Source organism: Sus scrofa, chromosome 9, assembly GCF_054392235.1.
Source record: "Sus scrofa isolate SSC_HxYL_T2T_F1_AM1 chromosome 9, Sscrofa_HxYL_maternal_Yorkshire_Landrace_v2.0, whole genome shotgun sequence".
Taxonomy (NCBI): Eukaryota; Metazoa; Chordata; class Mammalia; order Artiodactyla; family Suidae; genus Sus; species Sus scrofa.
In genome coordinates this window covers 138,131,266-138,154,000 of record NC_139391.1, presented here as the reverse complement: position 1 = coordinate 138,154,000, position 22,735 = coordinate 138,131,266, and the positions used below count along the sequence as shown (strand labels likewise).

General features: G+C 52.8%; 1 protein-coding gene and 1 long non-coding RNA gene across 5 annotated transcripts in view; one reads left to right on the top strand and one right to left on the bottom strand.

The window, feature by feature from the left end:
• CAMK1G (calcium/calmodulin dependent protein kinase IG) overlaps positions 1–22,735 on the top strand; it is a 28,182-nt gene that overhangs the window by 4,181 nt on the left and 1,266 nt on the right. For 2 of the 3 annotated variants that reach the window (XM_021102019.2, XM_021102018.2), the window contains 10 exons: positions 5,084–5,204; positions 10,336–10,464; positions 13,601–13,675; positions 15,835–15,973; positions 16,676–16,799; positions 17,778–17,853; positions 19,399–19,511; positions 20,187–20,265; positions 21,677–21,764; positions 21,952–22,373. In XM_021102019.2, the coding sequence (XP_020957678.2) occupies positions 5,113–5,204; positions 10,336–10,464; positions 13,601–13,675; positions 15,835–15,973; positions 16,676–16,799; positions 17,778–17,853; positions 19,399–19,511; positions 20,187–20,265; positions 21,677–21,764; positions 21,952–22,373 (1,337 nt within the window). In that variant the 5' untranslated portion in view covers positions 5,084–5,112. 3 annotated transcript variants of the gene reach the window in all.
• On the bottom strand, positions 1,260–22,729 carry LOC110255539 (uncharacterized). 2 transcript variants are annotated; one of them, XR_002336075.2, is made up of 5 exons: positions 19,543–19,740; positions 10,309–10,435; positions 8,814–8,929; positions 2,359–2,434; positions 1,260–1,789 (listed from the first exon to the last, which is right to left on the bottom strand). It is a non-coding gene; the product is annotated as an uncharacterized LOC110255539 (long non-coding RNA). The 2 variants fall into 2 exon arrangements; XR_014816867.1 differs by lacking the exons at positions 1,260–1,789; positions 2,359–2,434; positions 8,814–8,929; positions 10,309–10,435 and adding exons at positions 18,102–18,279; positions 22,604–22,729.

Genomic DNA, 22,735 nt, shown 5'->3' with positions numbered 1-22,735 from the left:
TGGCTCTTCCTACAGGCAGAGCTGAGAGCCATTGTCTGTGGGTTCAAGGCCGCAGAGCTACTACTCAGAGATTCTCCCCTTCTCTGGCCCCAGTGCCACTATTTTATTCATGTCCAGCTTAGGAACCTGCTGTGGGTTTGGGAAACATGCACTGGGTTGGATTGAGCTGAAAGCCTCCAGATTCAAACATGGTGCCCCTGAGATTCTGGGACATCTCGTCAGGTGGGGGTGTCACTCTGAAATAGCCCCACCGACTCGTTTTTTGGTTTTTTGGTTGTCGTTGTTGTTTTTTAGGGCCACGCCTGCAGCATGTGGACGTTCCCAGGCTAGGGACTGAATCAGAGCTGTAGCTGCCGGGCTACAGCACAGCCACAACACCAGATCCGAGCCGCATCTGTGACCTACACCACAACTCACTTCCCCCCTGGATCCTTAACTCCCTGAGGGAGGCCAGGGATCGAACCCAGTCCTCATGGTGGCTCAGTGGGTTAAGAACCTGGACTAGTATCCATAAGGATGCAGCTTCCATCCCTGGCCTCACTCGGTGGGTTAAGGATCTGGCGTTGCGTGAGCTGCGACGTCAATTGCAGATGCGGCTCGGATCCGGTGTTGCTGGGGCTGTGGTGTAGGCCAGCAGCTGTACCTCCAGTTCAACCCCTAGCCTGGGAACCTCCATATGCTACAGGTGCAGCCCTAAAGAGAAAGGGCGGGGAGGGGGGGAAGCACCTCAGAGCAGAGTCCTAAGTGGCTGTGCCTCCAAATAGGAGACTCTGGTTTAGGAGGCTGCGTGGACCAGGGCAGTGGACCAGGGCAGGCAGGAGTGGGAGTCCTGAGGGAGGGTCCAGGCCAGCGTGGGGTCCTGAGGTCACTTGGTGCCTCCAGGATATTGCGACGGCTATGAGGAGGTCCCTGAAGATACGTTCACCTGCATTCTGCCCCGGGGCCAGCACTGCCCCTGTGAGCAGATGGAGCCTGGGAAGGAGAGGAGCAGCTAGAGAAGCGTGCCTGCCTCCTGGGCTCGCGGCCCGAGCATCTCTCACCAGCATCTCATAAACAGCCCGGGGTCAGTGTCCATCCCAAGGCTGTGCAGCTTGCCTTCTGGAAGAACTTTTTTCTCGGTAGTTTCCCCCCAGTTAGGAAATTTTCTCCCAAGAGACCAGGAAGCCCATGACCACAGTACTGCGCAGGAACCAGGAGCCAGGCGTTGTCCCTGGGGGTTACTTTAGACCCAAATGAGAGCGACACTGGAGTTCCAAGGCCCCTCGGACTGTTTACTCTTCCTGGCTTAGAGACGTCCGGAGAGGAGGAAGAGGACTTTCAGGGAAGAAGCAGGATGCAAGAGCAGAACCCCACGCCCACCTCGGAGCCCCCTCTTCACCTCCCACCGCACAGGGCCTGGGCCCTTGAGGCTTCTCCAAGGTCAAGGAGAGGCAGGAATAAAGTAGGGTTTCAGATCGGGCCCCTGAGCTTTCCACGTGGCTCTGAAGATGGAGCTAAATTGTTAGGATGGCGTGTATGGCAGGAGGGGTGGGCGGGAAAGATGTTTTCTTCTAGCCGAGCTGAGGCTAAGAATACTATGTTTTTAAGCTATTTAAGAGCGATGGAACGAGGGAACAGTGAGTACCGGTCTGTTGCTAGGGTGGTGATGCTTTCTGGCGAGTGGGCCGTCATGCCACGGGGGGCTCCGGAAGAGGGAGTGACGCCCGCCCCACTGATGGGCCTGCACCCGAAAGGAGGCTCTTGATTGGCTCCTTACCTGGGAAAGCGGCACCGGCAGCCCTACTGTTTTCTGGAGGAAAGAGAGAGAGAGTCACACAAACTAACCTTGGGGATGGGCTCCTTTAACCCTCCAACCCTTTGCCCTCATCCCTATATCCCTTAAGACTTCTCAGCCAGGGCGTTCCCCTCGTGGCACGGCGCAAACACATCGGACTAGGAACCATGAGGTTGCAGGTTCCATCCCCGGCCTCGTTCAGTGGGTTAAGGATCCGACGTTGCATGAACTGCGGTGTAGGTCACAGACACGGCTCGAATCTGGTGTGGCAGCTGCCGCTCCAATTCGACCCCTAGCCTGGGAACCTCCATATGCCGTGGGTGCGACCCTAAAAAGACAAAAACAAAAAGACTTCTCAGCTGTAGTGAGTCAAGACAGTGAGAAGCATTCGGGCCAAGCCCAGACGCCAAACACTCTGATAGGTGGAAGCTGCTGGATTTGGGGCTAAGGATCTGCCGAAGAGTACCTGGCTAGAGATGGCCCTCTCTTCTAACATTTCGTCTTCCCTAAAGTAGTCTCTGACAGTCGAGTTTCATTTGTCTCCACCCTGTAGACAGCACACTTGAAGTTCAAGGTCAGCTCACCATTGCATTGCTGGCAACGCCTCCTCTGGCCAGTGCCTGGCGCCCTGAAATGCTGTGGTCCCTCTGGGCTTCCATCCTGCCAAAAGGAGAGAATCAAGATACAGGCCTGGAGCTAAAAGGATGCACCTGATCTATGCTCAGCTGTATCGAATGCTAAGGAAGGCTTGACAGGTCTCACACGTGCTTCTCGTAATAACAGCCACCAATTATCATACAGCCAGGCTGCGCATTTATACACACGACTACAACGTGCCAAGAAAACTCAGTTTCTTTATTTCCTATAAAATCTTCCCCATGAAGTCCCACCCTCACCAGGCAGCAAAAAGGGCCGTGGCAGCAAATTTTACATTTGACCTCGTCCACTCCATGCCACGCAGGGCCCCTTCAGGCCCCTTCCCCCTCTGAACCGTTGTATTTTATGCCTTCTGCCAAAATGCTTCTTCACCCACTGGAGGCTTGGCTGGCTCCTGCACTGACTTCCCATCTCAGTTTGGGTGTGACCTGCTCAGAAAGACCGCCCCTGACCTTCGTCTCAGGAAGACCCTCCCTGCAGCTCCCTGGTGGCTGAGTGGTTTAATGACTGGGCGTTGTCACCGCTGTGATTTGGGTTCCTGCTGCGGTGTGGGTTCAGCCCCTGGCCTGGGAACTTCCAAATGCCGTAGTTGTGGCCAAATTTTTAAAAATATTTTTTAAAAAGAAAGACCTTCCCTGACTGTCTCTATTACAAGCTCAAGTTTTGCACTTTCGTGGTTTCCTGGCGCCTTGTACTGTGTGTGTATTAGCTCACGTGCCCTTCGCCTGGCTCCTCCAGCCTGCTGGCCCCAGAAACGCAGGGCTGTCCCTGTACTGTCTGTCTGACCACTGAGTTATAAGCTGAGTTACCATAATGATCTTACCTTGCAATGTAGTGTAACAGGAACTCATTCATCTAAAAACATATTAAAAAACACTAAACAAGACACTAGGAGTTCCCGCCGTGGCTCAACAGAAATGAATCTGACTAGCATCCATTAAGATGCAGGTTCAGGAGTTCCCGTCGTGGCGCAGTGGTTAATGAATCCGACTAGGAACCTTGAGGTTGCGGGTTCGGTCCCTGCCCTTGCTCAGTGGGTTAACAATCCGGCGTTGCCGTGAGCTGTGGTGTAGGTTGCAGACGTGGCTCGGATCCCGCGTTGCTGTGGCTCTGGCGTAGGCTGGTGGCTACAGCTCTGATTCAACCCCTAGCCTGGGAACCTCCATATGCCGTGGGAGCGGCCCAAGAAATAGCAACAACAACAACAACAAAAGACAAAAAGACAAAAAAAAAAAAAAAAAAAGATGCAGGTTCAATCCCTGGCCTTGCTAAGTGGGTTAAGGATCCAGCGTTGCCATGAGCTGCAGTATAGGTCAGAGACGTGGCTCAGACCCTGAGTTGCTGTGGCTGTGATGTAGGCCAGCTTCCACAGCTCCAATTTGACCCCTAGCCTGGGAACCTCCATATGCTGCAGGTGCAGCCCTAAAAATACAAAAAAAAAAAAAAAAAAAAAAAAGACACTAGAACCAGGTATTGGGAGGCTGGAATGCAGCTGATACAGTGGGGGAGACACAGCTTCTGTTCTTAGTCTTGACTAAGAAAAATCTAGAATGCAAACGATTCGCTCTATAACCTGAGCTAGATAATTGCATCTTCGGACAGTCATTCTGGTCCATCCCTATAAAAGAGTCGAGATTTGCTCTATATACGTCACTAGAAGCTAAGGCCACCTCTCTGGTTTGCCATGTCCCAGGTCATCGATCAGAGTCCCAACAGGAAACCAAGGATATACATGGGTCAACAGGGAGAGTGTCCCAAAGGTGTCATTCAGAGAGACACCGTCCAGCACCTGGCACGTGGAGGGTGCTGGCTCGTGGAATGCATATGGTAACTGGATAACTCTGAAATAAAGTCAGGACACGATCCAGCTTAGACTTTAATGAATAACTATCTTCCCAGCACTGTGCTCGATGCCGTGGGAGTTACAGAGGAAACACAATGCTCATTCATCAAGTATTCATTTATTTAACCCGTAACAGTAGCGAGAAGTTAAGAATAGCAGTAACTGGGGGAGGCAGCCGAGCTGTGACAATGGAAAGAAGGTTGGCTGACTCAGTAGTTTGACTAAATGCCTCGGCCGCCACTTGATAGCATAAGGAACAGCTCAGATCCCTCCAAGGTGGACGGGCCCTTGTTAATCTACACACGTGTGCATTACTGCCCTTAAATAGACGTGTACACAGTGGAGTTTCAACTACTAGCTTCTAAACTCCTGGAGCCTAGGGCGAGCATGACGGGCATCGAGCAGATGCTCAGCGAAATTTGTCGTGAATTTAAAAAGCAAGCGGAGGCGTTCCGGTCGTGGCTCAGGGGTAATGAGCTCGACTCACATCCATCCCCGGCCTCGCTCAGTGGGTTAAGGATCCTCGTTGCCATGAGCTGTGGTTTAGAGCAGCAGCTGCAGCTCTGATTCAATCCCTAGCCTGAGGCCCTCCACATGCCACAGGTGCGGCCCTAAAAAGAAAAAAAAAAAAAAGTAGATAGATACAAAGAAAGTGGATAATTTTTTGCCAATTATCCAAGGTTAGCTCCTAATCCTTCCTTCTAGTTGTTACATGATGGATGTGAGTATTTTAGCTTCTTTTTCCACCTGTTCTCACCCGATTTGAGACATTAGCTGATCAGCCCCTTTCCTCCCTTCCTCAAACCAAGCACCCCTGGAAGCTTCAACTCTGGAGGCCATGGGTCGGAAGGAAGACGAGGACTGCAGTTCCTGGAAGAAACAGACCACCAACATCCGGAAAACCTTCATCTTCATGGAAGTGCTGGGATCGTGAGTCGGGGGCTGAGAGCGGGGGCTGGGCTCCCCGTGGTGGGTGGCTGGGAGGGAGTCAGCCTGGACCAGCAGCCAGTGATAGAGCCAGGCGGGGGCTGCCCCAAGAGCATCTCCACAGCCATCGGGGCGTAGAGCAGGGGCTTCAGGGGGCAGGTTAGGGACAGGCCCCTTGAGCTAATACAGAGGACAGTCCAGCTCTTTGCCCACGGGTCTGCATCCTCACCCCCAGCGCCCCCGCCCCGCTTGCGGATCTGTGACAGCTTGTGAGTTCTGCTCTGGCCGCAGGAGAGAGGCATTCTGGAGCACTTCGGGCGATCCAGTGGCCCTAGAACCCTCCTGGGCCAAGTCACCCGGCTGGCTTCCTCCTCTCTCCCCCAACCCCCCTCTCCCCGCCCGTGAACAGGTCAGACCCGCTGTCTGCTGTGGGTGGATTCGGGTGCAATGGGCACACACACCTGACTCCGCTCCCATCACCACCCTCCTCTCTGGTCTGTATTTAAATACCATGTTGGAAAAATAAAGTCACACTGTAGCCTCGCCTGCCTCCGGCCTGTCGGGGCCTCCCCTTGACAACGATTACACGGCCGGCAGAGCAGAGACGGCTTGTCTGGAGCTGACGCTCCACGTAGTCTGGCCTCTCCTCCTGGAGGGCGCAGCCTCTGACGAAGCCTGGCAGCGGCCCTGGGCCACCTGCTCCCGTGGCCTCGGATCCCCAGCTGGTCAGCTCATTAGCCCTGGCGAATTGGACCGGGACGCGAAGGGCCCTGAGTGCGCTGTCCCTTCGAGCAAGCTTGCCCTTTAGCCAACTCCGGCTGAGTTTGGCTCCCTCCGCCTGGCTGGGAGGCGGTGACCCCGGGCAGTGAGGCCGCCCGCCGTCTCCCTGGAGCCACAGAGTTGCTGGCTCGGGCCCGAGAGGAGGCCTCTGCGCCCTTCCATCCCCAGCAGGCAGGGTCTCAGGGCCGCCCTGATCATCAGAGCATCGGCCCTCGGAAAAGGGCCTTTGCCAAGATGGGGGGCGGCGAAAGACGGGGGTGAGGCAGGAGAGAGAGAGACAGCAGGCATCAGTGAATCGGAAATGATTTGCTAAACGTCCCAAAGCCCAAGAGGAGGAGGAAGAAGGAAGCCCAGGTTGACGAGAACCGTCCACGGTCTGCTCAGACGGGCGCCGAAGGACAGTCGGAAGCAGCGCTCGCTGCCCTCAGGGAGCTCAGTGGCCGGCCACCCGCTTGTAGGGGACGTTGGAGTCACCCGGGTAGCTTCTGCCTCTAACTGTCAGCTTCGAAAATGTTTAAGAACAGGTGACATAATAGAATGGGGACACCAATGTAACTCCCTCCTAGATTCAACGGTTCATGACATTTCACTGTATTTGTTTTACACACACACACACACACACACACACACACTTACTTCACTGGACAATTTGCAAACAATGTAAACGAGTTGCAAACATGATGACACATGGCATCTGCCTCCTTCGGCCTGCACCGCCCAGCACGATATATCCTCTTCTATATCCTCGACAGCTCGCCCAAGAAAATGAGTAACTCTCTAATATTTCAGTCAGGGGAATTTTTGAAAAGCACAGGTTCCGGGTCCCAGACTACTGAAACTGGAATTTAGCTGGGACCCAGCAGCCAGGAATCTATATTTTAACTGCTGCTGGTGGTCTTAAGGTGCCCAGCCCAGCACTGGTTGGAGGGGAGTGGGCAGACAAGACAGGGGGCCAGTCACAGCTGGTGCATCGGTCAAGGCCACAGCACAAAAGCTAAGAAGGCAGCTTGGGGATGTGCAGCATGGGGCCGAGCAGCTGCAGACCCCCGAGAGTCACCCAGGCGACGTGTCATGGAGAGAGGGCAGCTGGACAGAGCTGAGTCCCCTGCTCCAGAAGCACCAGATCCCATGACAGGCCCCTTTCCTCGAGTCCTCAGCCCTTCTGGAACAATCCACCAGGGAAAACAGGCTTTGGCTACATCTGCCCAGACACCGCCCATCATTCCAGGGCCCCGGGCAGCTGCGGGACGCTGGGCAAACCAGTCCATAGAGGGGACAGCACCCAAGCCTCAGGCCTCCTGCTTTCACTGCCCAGGCAGAGATTTTGCCCCTTGCTTCCCCACTTCTTCCTCCACCCCGCAGGCTCCCAGCAAGAGCAGAGAGCTATTCAGAGCAGAGAACACAAAGCAAGTTCTGTTACAGCCAATGCTCCCGGCTCTGAAGCCTCTGCCTGTCTCGCCTCCTGACCCAGGCAACCTTGGCTGCTTAAAACTAGCTCTCTGCCCCCAAACCTGACAGATGGCACAATTAAGTCTTCTACTTCCTCTCCCCTGCCCCCCCCCACACTGCGTAAAGCAGCCTGAGGCAGAAGAGCAGTAATGACCGCAGCACTGCGAAATCTTAGCAAATGTCACACGCTGCCACGGAAAGGATGCCCCAACAAGGCCTTAGTTTGATCTCGTTTTATGAGCCACTTGGACATCAGGGGACCATCCATGTGTGGCTCTAAAGATATAGGTGAAAGGGCAACTCTGAAAGTGGACCCTAGAAGGTCACAGGTGGAAGGGATTTTTGAGACCGTGGGGTTCAACTCTCATCTTACAAGAAAAGCAGGATCTTTTTTTTTTTTTTTTTTTTTTTTCCTTCTTAGGGCTACCCCCGAGGCATATGGAAGTTCCCAGGCTAGGGATCAAATTGGAACTATAGCTGCTAGCCTATGCCACAGCTCACAGCAATGTCGGATCCACAGCCTGCTGGATGAGGCCAGGGCTTGAACCCGAAACCTCATGGATAATAGTCGGATTTGTTTCCACTGCACCACAACAGGAACTCCGAAAGCAGGATCTGGAGATGAGTAGAACACACAGATAATCCCCATAGCCAGGGTCTCCCCTATAGCCATCCATCCATCCCACAAACCCTGAGTATTTTCCACGAGCAGCCAGGCACAGGCCCTGGCACCCGCCCACATGCTCTCCCCCTCACCCCCGCCTCCCACGGCAAACCAGGTGGGCTACTCCCGGCAGCCCCACCTCTGCCTGCTATTCAGCACCTCCGGGCTTTTTCTCATGCTTCTTCCCCAGCCGCACCGGAAACATCACTTCCAACTGTTTTTTTTTTTTCACTAGACTAACTCGCTGATCCCTTGAAACTGAGCCCAGCGTGTTCGTAATCTGAGCCACGAAGGATGTGCTTCTCAGCCATCCCAAGAAGTCACCAGCACACATCAGGGAGAAGCACCCTTTTCTCTAGCTGGTTGCCTAGAGCAAAAACGTCCTCCTAATTACTGCATGCAAATGTGCCGTGGCTGCGAGATGATGGCATCTGCCAGAACTGTACAGTGTATGACCTGCCCAGCTGTAGCGGAGGCCCTGGCAGGAGGATGCATTTTCTCTGGTTTCCTACTACATCCTGCTGATTTGTCTGTATCTGCCTCTCACACTAGATTCTAAGCTAGACCAACACGAATGCCAGCGCCTGACACAGAGAGCTTCTGTCCTCTGGACGGGCATTCACTGAATGCGCAATAACATTTTTCAAAGTGAATGTTAATTGCTTACTTGTCTGTGTTTGTCTTTCGTTTACAGGCTCCTTAAGAGCAGAAACACTTACCTCTTTATCTCTAGCATCTAAGACTCAGTAGGTGCTCAATGAATCTTGATTGGAGTGGATGAATGCATGAATCGAGCAAGCTCTGAAGGCTCCGATTAGCTCAGTTCTGAGTGCAGCTGGGGAAACAGGAAACTCAGACGCAGGGAACACCGAGTATTTTCTAAGGCAGATTCTGGGCGTCCTTGCACAAGCTTGATTGCCACTGGTCCTCATGCCAGAACACCCCGAGCGGGGGTAGGGGACGGTTCAGCTATTTCCTCCCTTCAACTCTGTCTCCTCGGTGTTCTCCCGAATGGGAGTCAACTCAGAACCGTAGTCACAACAACAACAGTATCTACCGCACACGGTTTATCAGGCGTCGGGAACGCCTCCGTGCACTTTACACACATTAATGCGTATGTTCTTCTTAACAACCTGTGAATCAGGTGCTACTGACATGCCGACTTTTCAGATGAAGAAACTGGGTATATAGAAGTGAGGTGGCTTGCTACCCGCCCCCGCCCCAAACTGAGGTTCTACCATGGGCCATCAGGCTGCAGCATCCATAGCAGGCTGACTGCTGTGCTGGCCCTGTCTCCAGGGGACCCCCTCAAGCCAAGAAGCCTGCAGTGCAGAAACCTACACTGCCTTCTTGCGGGGTTCCATCCTCTCCAGCTGCACACAGCCTGCCCCCCGCTGCAGGGTTCTTCTTCTGTCCCCACAGATCCCGTGGAGTGAGAGATGCGCAGCCCCCTTGCCCCTGACCACTGGTTCAGGGAGGTCAGCCCTATCTAAGAACCGACACCGGAGTTCCCGCTGTGACTCAGTGGGTTAAGAATCGGACTAGTAGCTGAGGATGCAGGTTTGACTCCCGGCCTTCCTCAGTGGGTTAAGATTTGGCATTGCTGTGAGCTGTAGTGTAGGCCGGCACCTGCAGCTCCGATTCGACCCCCTAGCCCGGGAACATCCCTGTGCCACAGGTGTGGCCCTAAAAAGGAAAAAATAAAATAAAATAATAAAATAAAATTAAAAAGTAATAAAATTAAAAAGTAGTAAAAGAAAGTAATAAAGTAAAATAAAATAAAATAAAATAAAACTGATACAGGAGTCTCTCCTCTCTCACTGAGCCCCGTCACCCAGTGCTACTTCCAGCTGCCACACAGTGAGCCACACAGCACTGCGGTGGGACAGCCAAGTACACTGACTCTGCAGTGGCCTCTCTTTAATGGGTTTGCCAAGTAGAGAAATCTCTAGAGCCGAAGCAGAGTTTCTGGGGATCCTTTGCACATTATGGATCTAGGACATAGCAGCCGCCTAGTCCCTGAGTCTGTAGGAGAATCTTTTTTTTTCCACGTGAGCGATGAAGGCAAGCACACGAGGGCCGTCAGATAGGGTCTGCCATGGAGACCGCTCCGCAGGCACCCGTGGTGACCGTGAAACGGCTTAGCAGCCCTGCCTTCCTTCCTGTACGCTTGGCACTTCTTCCAGCCAGGCTCTCTAGCCAGCCGGTACTAACCTGTTTCTCTCTGTGTCTTCTACTCAGAGGTGCTTTTTCAGAAGTCTTCCTGGTGAAGCAAAGGGTAACTGGGAAACTCTTTGCCCTCAAGTGCATCAAAAAGTCACCGGCCTTCCGGGACAGCAGCCTGGAGAATGAGATCGCCGTGTTGAAAAAGTGAGTGGGTCCTGGGGTTGGTTGAATAAAACTCTGGGATCGTAACATTCCCCTCACAAATGACCTTCACGACGGACTGGGGCTGGATTCCCACACCCAAAAGTATTACTCCCTTGATGGGACTGATGGGTCAGTTTGATCCATCAACTATATTAGCCAGACAGCTGTCTTGGCTGAGAGAGAGAGAGAGAGAGTGTGTGTGTGTGTGTGTGCACGCGCGCAATTGGTAGCAGAGCTGGGTTGTGCACACAGACCACAGGGTAATTAGCTCAAAGGACCAAAAATCAACTGAGAGCCAACACCCAAGAAGAATCGGTAATTAAGGAAGCAGCAAGATTTAGAAATTAGCCTCAATTTGTTCTAAAGCAAAAGTAGGCTCCGTACCCAACGGCCACGATGGAGGCAGCACTGACAAATCATCAAATGTTTACAGTGGGATTCATGCAACAAGCCCTCGGGGACCCCCTCCGAACCTAAAGAGTATTAGGCATCAGGACCACACGAATGAAGCCAACAGAATTCTTTCCCCTCAGGAGCCCACGTTTTGTGAGCAGAGACAGGTGCCATGGCAAATGCCAGTCCCTGTGGATGTGAGCCGCACTAGCAAAAGGCAGGCTTTGGAGGAGACAGAGATTCATGCTGCCGATATGTGTGTTTTTTATGAGCATGGATTTTAGGTGCATTTTCAAAGAAGAGAGACCTTGATGGATGAGTAGAACGTGGTGGCGGCAGGAGAGGAAGTACAGAAAGGGGAGTGTGGCCAAGAGAAGCGTAAGCTTTACCACAGAATCACAGCAGGGCAAGGGACGTTAGGGGCGAGTTAGAACTGGAAGTCCCTGAACTTAAAGTGATTACCATCAAGGGACAGGAGATGAAACTAAAATGGTGCATGAACATGATCTAAAGGGTCTTGGATGCCATGATGAAGAACGTGGGCTTTCTTCTGTGGGCAAAGTCATCAAAGGATTTTAAGTCAAAAACGCCATGATCTAGAGTTATAGTGTAGAGCCATCCCTCTTAAGCAGGGTGGTGGAGCATGGATTGGAGGATGCCGGCCCAGAGGACAGGAAACCAACTGCCAGACTTTCTCAGTAATCGCGGCAAGGGGTGAGGAGGCAGGGAAAGGTAGTAGCCAGATCATGCCAGGGCAGAAGACTGGAGGCAAGAGGCATTTCAGAGAGAGAGGCGATTGGGTTTGGGGCATGGCTGGTAAGAGTGTCACCAAGAAGAGCTTTAAAAAGACCCTGAGCTTGAGCAGGTCTGTGCCCAGGACTGTGGTTGCTAGCAAATGAAAAGGATGTGTAGGCTGAGAGGAAACAGAAATCGGTTACAGCAATCGATAGCAACCTCTCGACAGAGAGGGGTCTGGTAGGATGCTGGCGATGTAGGTCCAGGCTCCAAGGGGATTAGGGCAGAGAGAGATGAAGCTCCCTGAGAGCAAGGACTGGGATGGCTTTCTTATCACTGCATTGGACCCGCAGTCCCTAGCAGCATAGATGCCCATAAATATTTGTTCAGCAAGTCAATCATAGACAGATTGCTATTAGCATTGTCAGCTTCTAAATGGAGTTGAATCCATCAGGTTACCACTTCATGGGAACTGTATTTTTTTAATATCTTAAAGATGCCAGCTAGTATTGATTCTGCGTTTACTATTCCCCGAGCACCGTCCCAAGCATCTTACGTGCATTATCTCTTTTCATTCGGATATGATTCTATGGGAGAGATACACTTTACAGACAAGGAAAGTGAGGCTTAGAAGACCTGAGTGAGCCAGCCAGGGTTACCCAACTAGTAAGTCGTGAGTCGGATCTGAACTCCAGCCTAACAGATGTTGAGGCTAAGCTGTTAACCCCTGTGCTGCAGAGCCCTGAGTAAAACTTCCTAGTGGGTTTTCTCCTGAATGGGCATGCGCAGAATTGCTGCCTGGAAAGCCAGCCCCTCAGCTAATAGGATTATTCTTCTTGCCTCTTAGTAATCGCAGACAAAGGTAATCTAGGGCAGGGTTTCTCAACCTCAGTGCTATTGATATTTGATTTATATTTTTTAAAATTACATCTTCTTTCTCTTCTTTTAGCAGCTGTCCCTTTATTTATTTATTATTTATTTATTTATATTTATTAGTTATATATTGGCTGTGCCCATGGCATGCAGAAGTTCCCAGACTAGGGGTCAAACCCAAGCCACAGCAGTGACAGCGTTGAGTCCGTCATCACTGGGCCACCAGGGAACTCCATGCTATTGACGTTTTAGACCACACAATTCTTGCTTATGCTGAGGGCCATCCTGAGCATCCTAGGATGTTCAGCAGTATCCCTGCCTCTATCCGCTAAGTGCCAGTAGCACCTCCCCCCTCCCCAGGAGTGACACTCAAAAATGTCTCTAGATCCCTCTAGATTCCCTGGTAGTCTAGTGGTTAGGATTCAGTGCTTTCACCACTGCGGCCCAGGTTCAATCCCTGGTCTAGGAACTGAGGTCCCACATCAAGCTACTCCATGCCACAGCCCAAAACATTAAGTTAAATTAAAATATAAGTGAAAAGAAACAATTTAAAAACTTTAAAATGCCCCTACATACTGTCAGATGTCCCCTGAGAGACACAATAACCCCTGCTTGACAATCACCAATCTAAGGCATTCCACAAACTGACCCTCAGAAGAGCATCTGTGCTTCTTCCCACACTCTCGGGGACAGGTCCTCCCCCGTTACCCGTGAGGCGGCTGCACTGAGCCAAGTCCCTCCTGCTGAGGGGTGGCGCCACGTTTCCGAGGGACATCCAGACACCCATTTCGTAGAATAACCTAGTGATGGCTGCTCCTGTAGCTCCCCTCCGTTCTTTTAACTTTCTCTTTTGGTAAAGTTGAGATTCCTGGGTAACAGTGAAGTGTTTGTGCCCTGAAAACCGGGGGGTCAACTCTCCATTCACAGTTATGAATGGAAGGCCATTCTGGGCATCGTCCCTGGAGTTTCCCTGTGGCTGCCCTCTTATTAGAAAGGCTTCGCAAGGACCTTATCTTCCTAAACAATGTCATCGAAAGTCTCCCACAGAAACCAAAGTCCAGCTGGGCTAACTCTGCACTCTTGTCTGGACGACCTGAACCATGTCCTTCTCCCCATGACCTTGACTCTTCCTCAGGATCAAGCACGAGAACATCGTGACCTTGGAGGACATCTATGAGAGCTCCACTCACTACTACCTGGTCATGCAGCTGTAAGTGGAAGGTGACCTGCTTCCTGTCTTATGGGGCCTCAGAAGCCTAGAAGAGCTTGGTCAGTGGTGAGAGAAGCATGGTGATTAAAAGACAAATCAAGAATTCGTCCAAGAGGCTCTGAAATGCCAAGAGTTCTCTCTGGTTGTGGACGTGACCTGAGTGGACCGAGGGGTAAAACTAGGGTTGATAATTGCTTGGCATGTATCAGTAGAGCCTTGCCACTTGTTAAAATATTTCCTATCAGTCAGCAAAGAGCTGTGGCCCCTACCTGTCCATCCTTCCCCCCTGCCCCATTCCCCTCAGACTTTCTGGACTACCCCAGAGCCCTACAATTGAAGGGGGGTGCATAGCAGGGGTCTTCCAGAACCCTTCTCTGGCTTCCATGGCTTGAGTCCATTTTGACCAGTCCATGTCCACTGCAAAGGGTATTAAATAGTTTAACATCACCCCACGGTAAAATAACCATGAGAGGAGAAGACGCAGGTAGATAGATTCCAATTCAGTGTAAAAATGACTTTCTCAAAACAGAACCACCCAGTGTTAATAATCTGAGACTGCATGTGTGTCCGTGGGTAGGAGAGAAACGGTACCCATTAGAAAAGTCCCCACGTCATTGTCATATCCAAATAAGAGCTGTGCCCCAAAGCGACCACTCTGGGGCTGGTCAGTGCTCCTGAGGGCTCTCCCCCAGCCTTCGGCTCAGAAATGCTTCTGTGTATAAAGCGCGCGCACACACACATGCACACCTCACTCTGCCATCTCAGCAGTGCTGAATGCAATAGTTCTGACTGATAGGATGATTCCTCAGAAACGTTTTTTCCCCACCCCGAGACATACGGAGTTTCCAGGCCAGGGGTCAGATCTGAGCCATAGGTGCAGCAATGCTGGATCCTTATCCACTGGGCAGCGCCAGGGATCAAACCTGTGTCCCAGTGCTCCTAAGACGCCACCAATCCCACTGAAGCACAGCAGGAACTCCTGATTCCTCAGAGATTTTAATAACTAACTTAAGCTGTTAACTCCCAGGCTCACCTGAGACCCAGTCAGTAGTGGTAGCAAGACTCAAGGGAGTGAGATTGGAAGGTTCCGAAGCAGCACTAACAAGTGAGCAGGGACCATGTGGCACCTTAATGAGGCCAGTTCAACAGGATTAGGGCAGAATCATCCAGACGGCTATGGGGAGGTAGGAAGGTGAGCAGGTTAAGAGGTTACCAAAGTACTGCCAAGCCTTCTAGAGTGCCGGCCTCGGGACCCAGGATGCTGCGAGTCAGGCATTCATGGTGGTGTTCAAAGAGCATCTTTCTCATGGGCCTCCAGCTCCCCCAGCAGAGCCCAGAGCTTCAGGACAGAAGCCAAAGGAGTAGGATGGTATCTTGATTGGAGAAATTCTACTCCCTTACTGTGGCATGGTGCTGTCATGTGTGCATATACACAACTCATGTCACTTGTAGAAGCTATGGAGAGTCAGTTTCCCTAAGTATATAGAATTATTAAGAAAGGGACAAAAGAGGAAACAGTCTGTCTTAGGAGGGAAAGGAGAAGGAGAAGCCACTGATATATTCCAGTACTGACTAGAAAATGGGCAAAAATATAGGGGACATTCGAGACATGGGGGGTTGGACTTGATCTTAAAGCCTCCATGAATCTTCAGAGACCATACCCTGTGAGTCTCAAAACACTCCTGTGACGCCACCTCATGACGTCAGCGTTAGGTAGCTCAATTTCCAAAATGAGGAAAGAGATGCTGGCCTAAGCCCGGTTACACTCCTCTGCACACCTTCTCTTTCCTGCTCGTCTTATTGCAGCTTCACCTCTCCCTTTCTTTGTGGCTTCCTGTGTCCTAGGCCAGGAAAGAAGGCAGCTAAGAAGTGCGTCCACTAGACACAATTAGTGGCTTCCTGCAAAACCCTAGCTAGAGGCATCTTGCATTTTAAAGGAAGTTTCCAGGGAGAGCTCAATGGTTGGCCCAAAGAAAAGACTCTTTACTGATATCATTCCCGGTAACCAAAGGATGTGTTCTGGGACTGGAGTGGTTGTCCCCGCACCCCTGGAATCACGGCCTGTGGGCACCTGCCTGTTCTGACACAGCCGTGTCCCCATGGCTGCAGAGCAGACACATTCGCATCCCTTTGAGCTGAACTCGCCCCTGTGCCCACAGGGTTTCCGGTGGGGAGCTCTTTGACCGGATCCTGGAACGGGGTGTCTACACAGAGAGGGATGCCAGCCTTGTGATTCGGCAGGTCTTGGCAGCAGTGAAATACCTCCACGAGAACGGCATTGTCCACAGAGACTTAAAGGTGCCAAGGCCGGGGTGGGGTGGGGGTGGGGGTCCTCAGTGGGAAACAGGGGATGACGCTCCAGGAAGGGGCACGAGTAGCCCCACGGCTACAGAGCAAACCCATTCCCATCCCTTTGAATGGGAATGGGTTTGTTCTGTAGCCTCGGGCAGTCTAAGCTCTATAAAATGAGAGTGTTGACCTAGCTGATTCCCAAGGCCCCTTTCACCCTAGCTTCTAAAACAAATATTGGGTAACTGAACAATCACTGTTAATTTGCACCTCAACCTCTTCCTGAACTTTTCACTAGACCCTGCCCTTTTAGGTACCAAGATAACCAGCCACAAAGTCAAATTTAATACATACTTTTTGAGAACAAACATTGCACCAGGCATGTCCCAGACCTTTGAGAGATCAGAGAAAATGAACTAGGGTTGGTTTCTTCAAAACACGAAATGATCTTAAGGCAGCTGGGAATGAGAAGAAGGAAGGGTTAGTACATTAGTAGTGATACTGTAAAGCAAAGTCAAGGCCAAAGCAAAATATAAAGTGCTGGGTTATGGAGAGTGAGGGTGCAGGTAGGAGGGAGGAAGGAAGATGAGCCTGGTCTTGAGGTCAGGAGCCCAGGTGCAGCTTCCCAAGAAGTTATATGTCGGGAAAAGGCAAGATGCAAGTTTCCAGTGGGAACACCCCGCATGAAACGATATTTCGCTTCTCTTCTAGCCTGAAAACCTGCTGTACCTCACCCCTGAGGAGAATTCTAAGATCATGATTACCGACTTTGGTCTTTCCAAGATGGAGCAGAGTGGTGTCATGTCCACGGCCTGTGGAACCCCAGGCTATGTGGGTGAGTGTGCGGACGGAAGGGAGGTTGACCTGTTGGCCACTTTCCACCGCATGGGCATTATTCAAAGAGAAGGAGTCTTGTGAGGAGATGGCGTTTCATCTCGGGGTGATCCTGCTAGAACAGTCACTTATGAGGTGTAGGGCTGGGCAGTACCTCTGGAACTACCCCCCTGGGCCTGCCACTGCCCCTGTCAGAGTACTGGGGAGAGAAATCCTGGGATCCAGAGGAGAGAAAGCCCAAAACTCAGAACATCCACTCCCGCCCCTTCCCTCTCACCGGGTTGGGGCTGGGAGTGGGAAGCAGAGCCCTCACTCAACAGAGGCATCTTCTCATTCCGCAAAAGAAAGGATGAATCCCACTGGATACTGAGTCCCACTGGATGCCAGTCCCTACCATCTGGGATAAATACCGAAGACAGCTCTCCACTGCCCCAGGATGCCCAACCAGAGAAAGAGATGGCTCATAGTCTCGTGAGCTCTTGATCTGATGGGGCAGACCAAGCCCTGCCCTCAAGGGAAATAGACACTGATAGGAGAGTTATTACCTGCCCTCTGAAAGTTTCCAAATTAATGGGACTTCTGCCTTCAGGGAGATCCCTCGCCAGTGGCAGAGCGAGACAGCCCTGGCCTTGTAGATTTCCCCATGTGGAGGGAGACACAGAATCCCTGCCCTGGGATCCCCACTGGCTTCCAGAGAGTCCTGGGTCTGATGGGGGAAACAGAGCCCTGGAGATGCCCAGTCTGATGGGGGAGCCCTAGACCCTGTCATGGGACCTCCAGGTCTGGTGGAGGAAGAGTGAGTCTGCTGGGAAAGACACAGTCCCTGCCCTAAGTGGAATTTTCAATCTTATGGAGACAATGCCATCCCAGGGGCCACCCCAGTCCTCTCTCCTAAGCATCTTCTTGACCTTTGGCCCTCACCCTCAGCCCTCTGCTCTTGCCTCTGCTCAGTCTTGACTCTGCCTTTGGTTCGCTGCAGCTCCAGAAGTCTTGGCCCAGAAACCCTACAGCAAGGCCGTGGATTGCTGGTCCATTGGCGTCATCACTTACATATTGTGAGTAGAAGCTGGCATCAGTTCCATTCCTGAGAAATCTCAGAGTCTGCTCACCCTTTGCTCTCACCTCTCCACCTCCACTCCTCAAGCAGCACCCACCTCCAAAGCCTGTGCATGCACACATGTGCGTGCGCACGCGTGCACACACACACACTCATGCACACTGCTCCAAAAGTTCTTTCCCTGATCTTCACCAGGTCATAAAACCAGAGCTCGGGGAGTTACCATCCTGCTCAGTGGTAACGAACCTGACTAGGATCCATGAGGACACCGGTTCCATCCCTGGCCTTGCTCAGTGGGTTAAGGATCCGGCATTGCTGTGAGCAGTGGTGTAGGTCCCAGATGCTGTGGTTGTGGAGTAGACTGGCAGCTGCAGCTATGATTCAACTCCTAGCCTGGGAACCTCCATATACCCCAGCTACAGCCCTAAAAAGCAAAAAAAAAGCAGAGCTCAGTGTGAAGCCACTGTTTAGCCGCATGGCATTCCCGCTTCCTGCGCCCCCACCCTCACTTTCTGTATATAAATGTATTGCATCCCACTCTCTAGAATGAGCAGTGAAAGCGAGAGAAGCCAAGCTAACCTTGGAAGCCAAGCGGGCTCAATGTTCGCATCTCAGCTTTCTCTCCTGGCAACGGGAGGCGGAGGCCAAGTGATGGCCCGGGTGAACCAGCCGCCACTCTCTGCACACATCCGCAGGCTCCCCGCCAACCTCCATCCCTTCCCCACCACCTCTTCTCACCTATTGAAAACTCTGCTCTTGAGAAAATAACCTCCGACTTGTCATCTGCTTCTTATTGTCAATTCATTTCTCTATTTCCTCAACTTATGTCGAATAAGCCTTCATTCACCTACTCAAGAAATAGCCATGGACTATGTGCTCTGTGCCCATCAGTGGTCTGGGTACTCAAGAATGATAAACAGGGGTTCCTGTTGTGGCTCAGCGGGTTAAGAACCCAACATAGGGTCCGTGAGGATGCAGGTTCAATCCCTGGCCTCACTCAGTGGATTAGGAATCCAGCGTTGCTACAAGCTGGGGTGTAGGTCACAGGTGCAGCTCGAATCTGGTGTTGCCCTCGTGGCTGTGGCGTGGGCCACAGCTGCAGCTGCAATTCAACCCCTGGCCTGGGAACTTCCATGTGCCACAGGTGCGGCCATAAAAAAAAGAAGAAGAAGAAGGGAAAAAAGAAAGAAAAAGAGTGAGAAGCAAAAAAAAAAAAAAAAGCCTAAAAAAGAAAATCCCTCATGAAACTTAGGTTATCGTGGATGTTACATTAAAGTGGTCCTTCTTAGAGATATTTTATACATCGTCTAAGAGTCGGGAGAGGTGCATGGAGAGGATGTGAGGCCTTTCCGGGCTGCCTGTGCCGAGCTTTGGCTCCCTCATAAACATCTAATGGAAGCTGCATCGTTCCCGAATCAGAGGCAGATCCAGTCCCCACCCCGCCGCTGGCTGGGGACCCGTGCTGCCTGCCTGTGTGAGTAGTGGGAGGCTGGACGGGGGGAGAGGCTTGCTCAGCAGCGTATACCTTCCTGTTCCACTGCAGGCTGTGTGGGTACCCCCCCTTCTATGAAGAAACTGAGTCCAAGCTTTTTGAGAAGATCAAGGAGGGCTACTACGAGTTTGAGTCTCCGTTCTGGGATGACATTTCTGAGTCAGGTAAGACCGGTCAGTGTGAAGGACAAAATACCTGGCTGCAGGCAGAGGCCGCCAAGAGCAAAGGGCTTCACAAAGGCTGACAGTCCTGGCTCTCGACATTCCTTGGGGAAACTTGCAGAGCAGGCTGCCCGGGAAAGTGACGCAGTCTTCATCTGGGTCAAAGGCCAAGTCAGTTATTCGCATCTCAGCTTCCTGCTCTTGTCTTCCCGGAGGCAGAACTGAAGCATGCCTGGGAAAGGGGGGACGTAGTTTAGAAGAGGGCCAGGAGGGCAGCGCCAGGCACAGGGCTGCAGGCAGGAGTGGCAAGGCCAAGGCCGAGTGTCGCCTTTCACATATCAAGACCCATGTAGGGCTCATTAAGGGCTGGGATGAGCCAGCGCTCACGCGTGTGTCCACGCGCAGTGCTGGCCCCTGAAGGGCGCAAATGGGCACCCAAGCGGCTTCAGGCACGTTAGTGCCTCATGACCAGAGACGTATCTGCGGTGTGTGTGGGTGACATGGCTGCATGGAGCCTCTTTGGTGGTTTGGCTTTTTTCTCTCTCTTTCATGACTCTTAAAATTCCTCTTTGGAAGATGAGCTAAAGATGCTTTCACTGCCACCCACAGCCTGCAAGTGACTTCCATCCATCATAAAACCTGATCCTTAGCTGTCATGTCTTTGATTGCTCCCCACAGCCAAGGATTTTATTTGCCACTTGCTGGAGAAGGACCCGAAGGAGCGGTACACCTGTGAAAAGGCCTTGAGACACCCCTGGTGAGTGAGGAACGGGGTGCCCCTAAACCCTCACCTGTGGCTCCCCCAATACCACGCTGACTCGTTCACAGAGTGTCTGCCCTGAGCCGTTTACTGGGGTGACATCTAAGGAGCACAGACCTGTACACCAGGTCCAGCTAGAGATGCAAACAGCAGTTAAGTAAGTGGATTCGGACCCAGCGGTGGCAGTGGGTCATCTGGTCAAGGTCAGGGCAGATGCAGCTAATCAGGCAACTTTGCCCTGTCCGTAAAAGCATCATTTCACTCTGGGGTCAAAGCCCGTTCTAGGTGGAGTGCTTTGAGAACAACCACAAAGCAACCGATTGGTAAAGCAGGTAAGTCTCGTAACACTTCCTTTTTCCACGCTATGCCCCTGCTGGAGAATTTCCAAGCACCTCAAGTCCAACTACAGCAAGCCTAGGTTTTGCCAAATCTGGCCGGACCCAGTACCTCCAACTTCGTTTCTCAGGATCCTCGACACACCTTTTCTGTTCCAGAAAGACTAACAGCTGTATTTCTCTCCCTGTTCTCCGTCACTTTCCAAACTCTCTCCACGTGACACCTTGTGTCACACTAACTCCAGTGGCTTGGATGCCCCGCCTCTTGCTTTGGGTGTAGCATCTTTCAGGATCCAGAGCAGTTTCCGCCCTTCTCTGAAGCCCTGGCTCCTGCAGTCCAGACAGACCGCCCCCTCTCTCCTGATCAGGTCCACAGGTCCCCATGAATTACTCTAGGTCATGCCTGAAACAGGTTCTGAACCTACGCTGTGAGCCCCTGGTGACCAGGGCCCTGCCTGTTACTTCTCGGGGTCTCTGAGTACCTAGAAAGCGCGGTGCACAAGACGAGTGGCTGAGGGACACTTAGAGCTGGGGGGATGGGAGCGTGAGGGGACAGGAACAGGGCAGCCTGTATTGGGTGGCCTCACTGAGGAAGGCTTTTAGGAGGGGGCAGATTCTGAGCCAGGTTTGGAGCCAAAGAAGGATGACAGCCCAAATGCCCTCTAACAAGCTTGGTGTACTGCGCTCTGTAAGAAGCCCGATGGTAAATGTTTCAGACTCTGCTGGCAGATCGTTTCTATGGTAACTGCTCAATCTGCGTCGCTCGGCAGTAGAGCCCGTTCGCAAATCAGTGGGTGTGTCGGGGTCCCAGGAGACCTTATGTACGAAAACCAGCCATGAGGCGATTCGGCCCTCGGGCTGCAGGTTGCCAACCCAGCTCTAAAGCAAGTTTTTGGTTTCATCAAAGCAGAGGCCCCCTAGGACCTGCCCAGGGGGACAGAGGAGCCCCTCTCCTGCACTTGTCCTGGGGCGTCCACTCAGCTAAACTCGGACCCGCAGGCACAGCCCCCTGCCCAAGCCCTGGTGGCATCTCTGGAGCCACCCCTCGCCAGGTGTCCCCTCTGCATCCACAGGATTAACGGGAACACAGCCCTCCACCGGGACATCTACCCGTCCGTCAGCCTCCAGATCCAGAAGAACTTTGCCAAGAGCAAGTGGAGGGTGAGGTCCTCTCCGGGGGGGGGGGCAGTCTGTCTGCGCCCCAAGGCTGGGCTGGGGCAGCTGGGGTGGGGGCTCTCCTCGGGCTTTCCCAGCAGACGCGGGAGCTCCCTGGACCCTCTCTGGAATGAAAAGTGGGCTCATCAGGAGGCCACGGGGCAAAGGGAAAGCTGGCCCTGTGTCTCCACAGCAAGCCTTCAACGCGGCAGCTGTGGTGCACCACATGAGAAAGCTGCACATGAACCTGCACAGCCCGGGGGGCCGCCCGGAGGTGGAGAACAGACCGCCTGTGACTCGAGCCTCCGATGCCTCGAGACCCAGCACCCCTGAGATCACCATCACCGAGGCACCCGCCCTGGACCAGAGCGTGGCGCTCCCTGCCCTGCCCCGACTGCCCTGCCAGCACGGCCCCCGGCCCACTGCCCCCGGGGGCAGGTCCCTCAACTGCCTGGTCAATGGCTCCCTCCGCATCAGCAGCAGCCTGGTGCCCATGGAGCAGGGGCGCCTGGCCACTGGGCCGTGCGGCTGCTGCTCCAGCTGCCTGAGCGTCGAGACCAAGGGCAAGTCCTCCTACTGCTCCGAGCCCACGCTTCTCAAAAAGGCCAAAAAACAGTATGTATTTTCAGCCAAAGCCCGAGGGCCAACCCAGCCCCAGCCTGGGTCTGAAATTGGCCAAAGGGCCTCTCCCACTGGAGGCAGCTCTGGAGGAGGAAGAGCTCTGGGGTGGGGTGGGGTGGGGTGGGGTGTCAAGGGAAATGCCTCTGGTCCTGTGCCCACCCCTCAGTGGCTGTGTGATTTCTCGTTTGCTCATCTGTAAAATGGGTTGACGGGATTACACTTACCGGCTCAGCCTGCTCCAGAGGTCCTGTGAAAGTTTTATGACACACGGGGATTATAAATGCCTGTGGAGAACTGGGTAGGTGTTAGCAGTGAGCTTAGAGCCCCTGGGCTCCCAGGGCCGGTGTTCGGGGAGG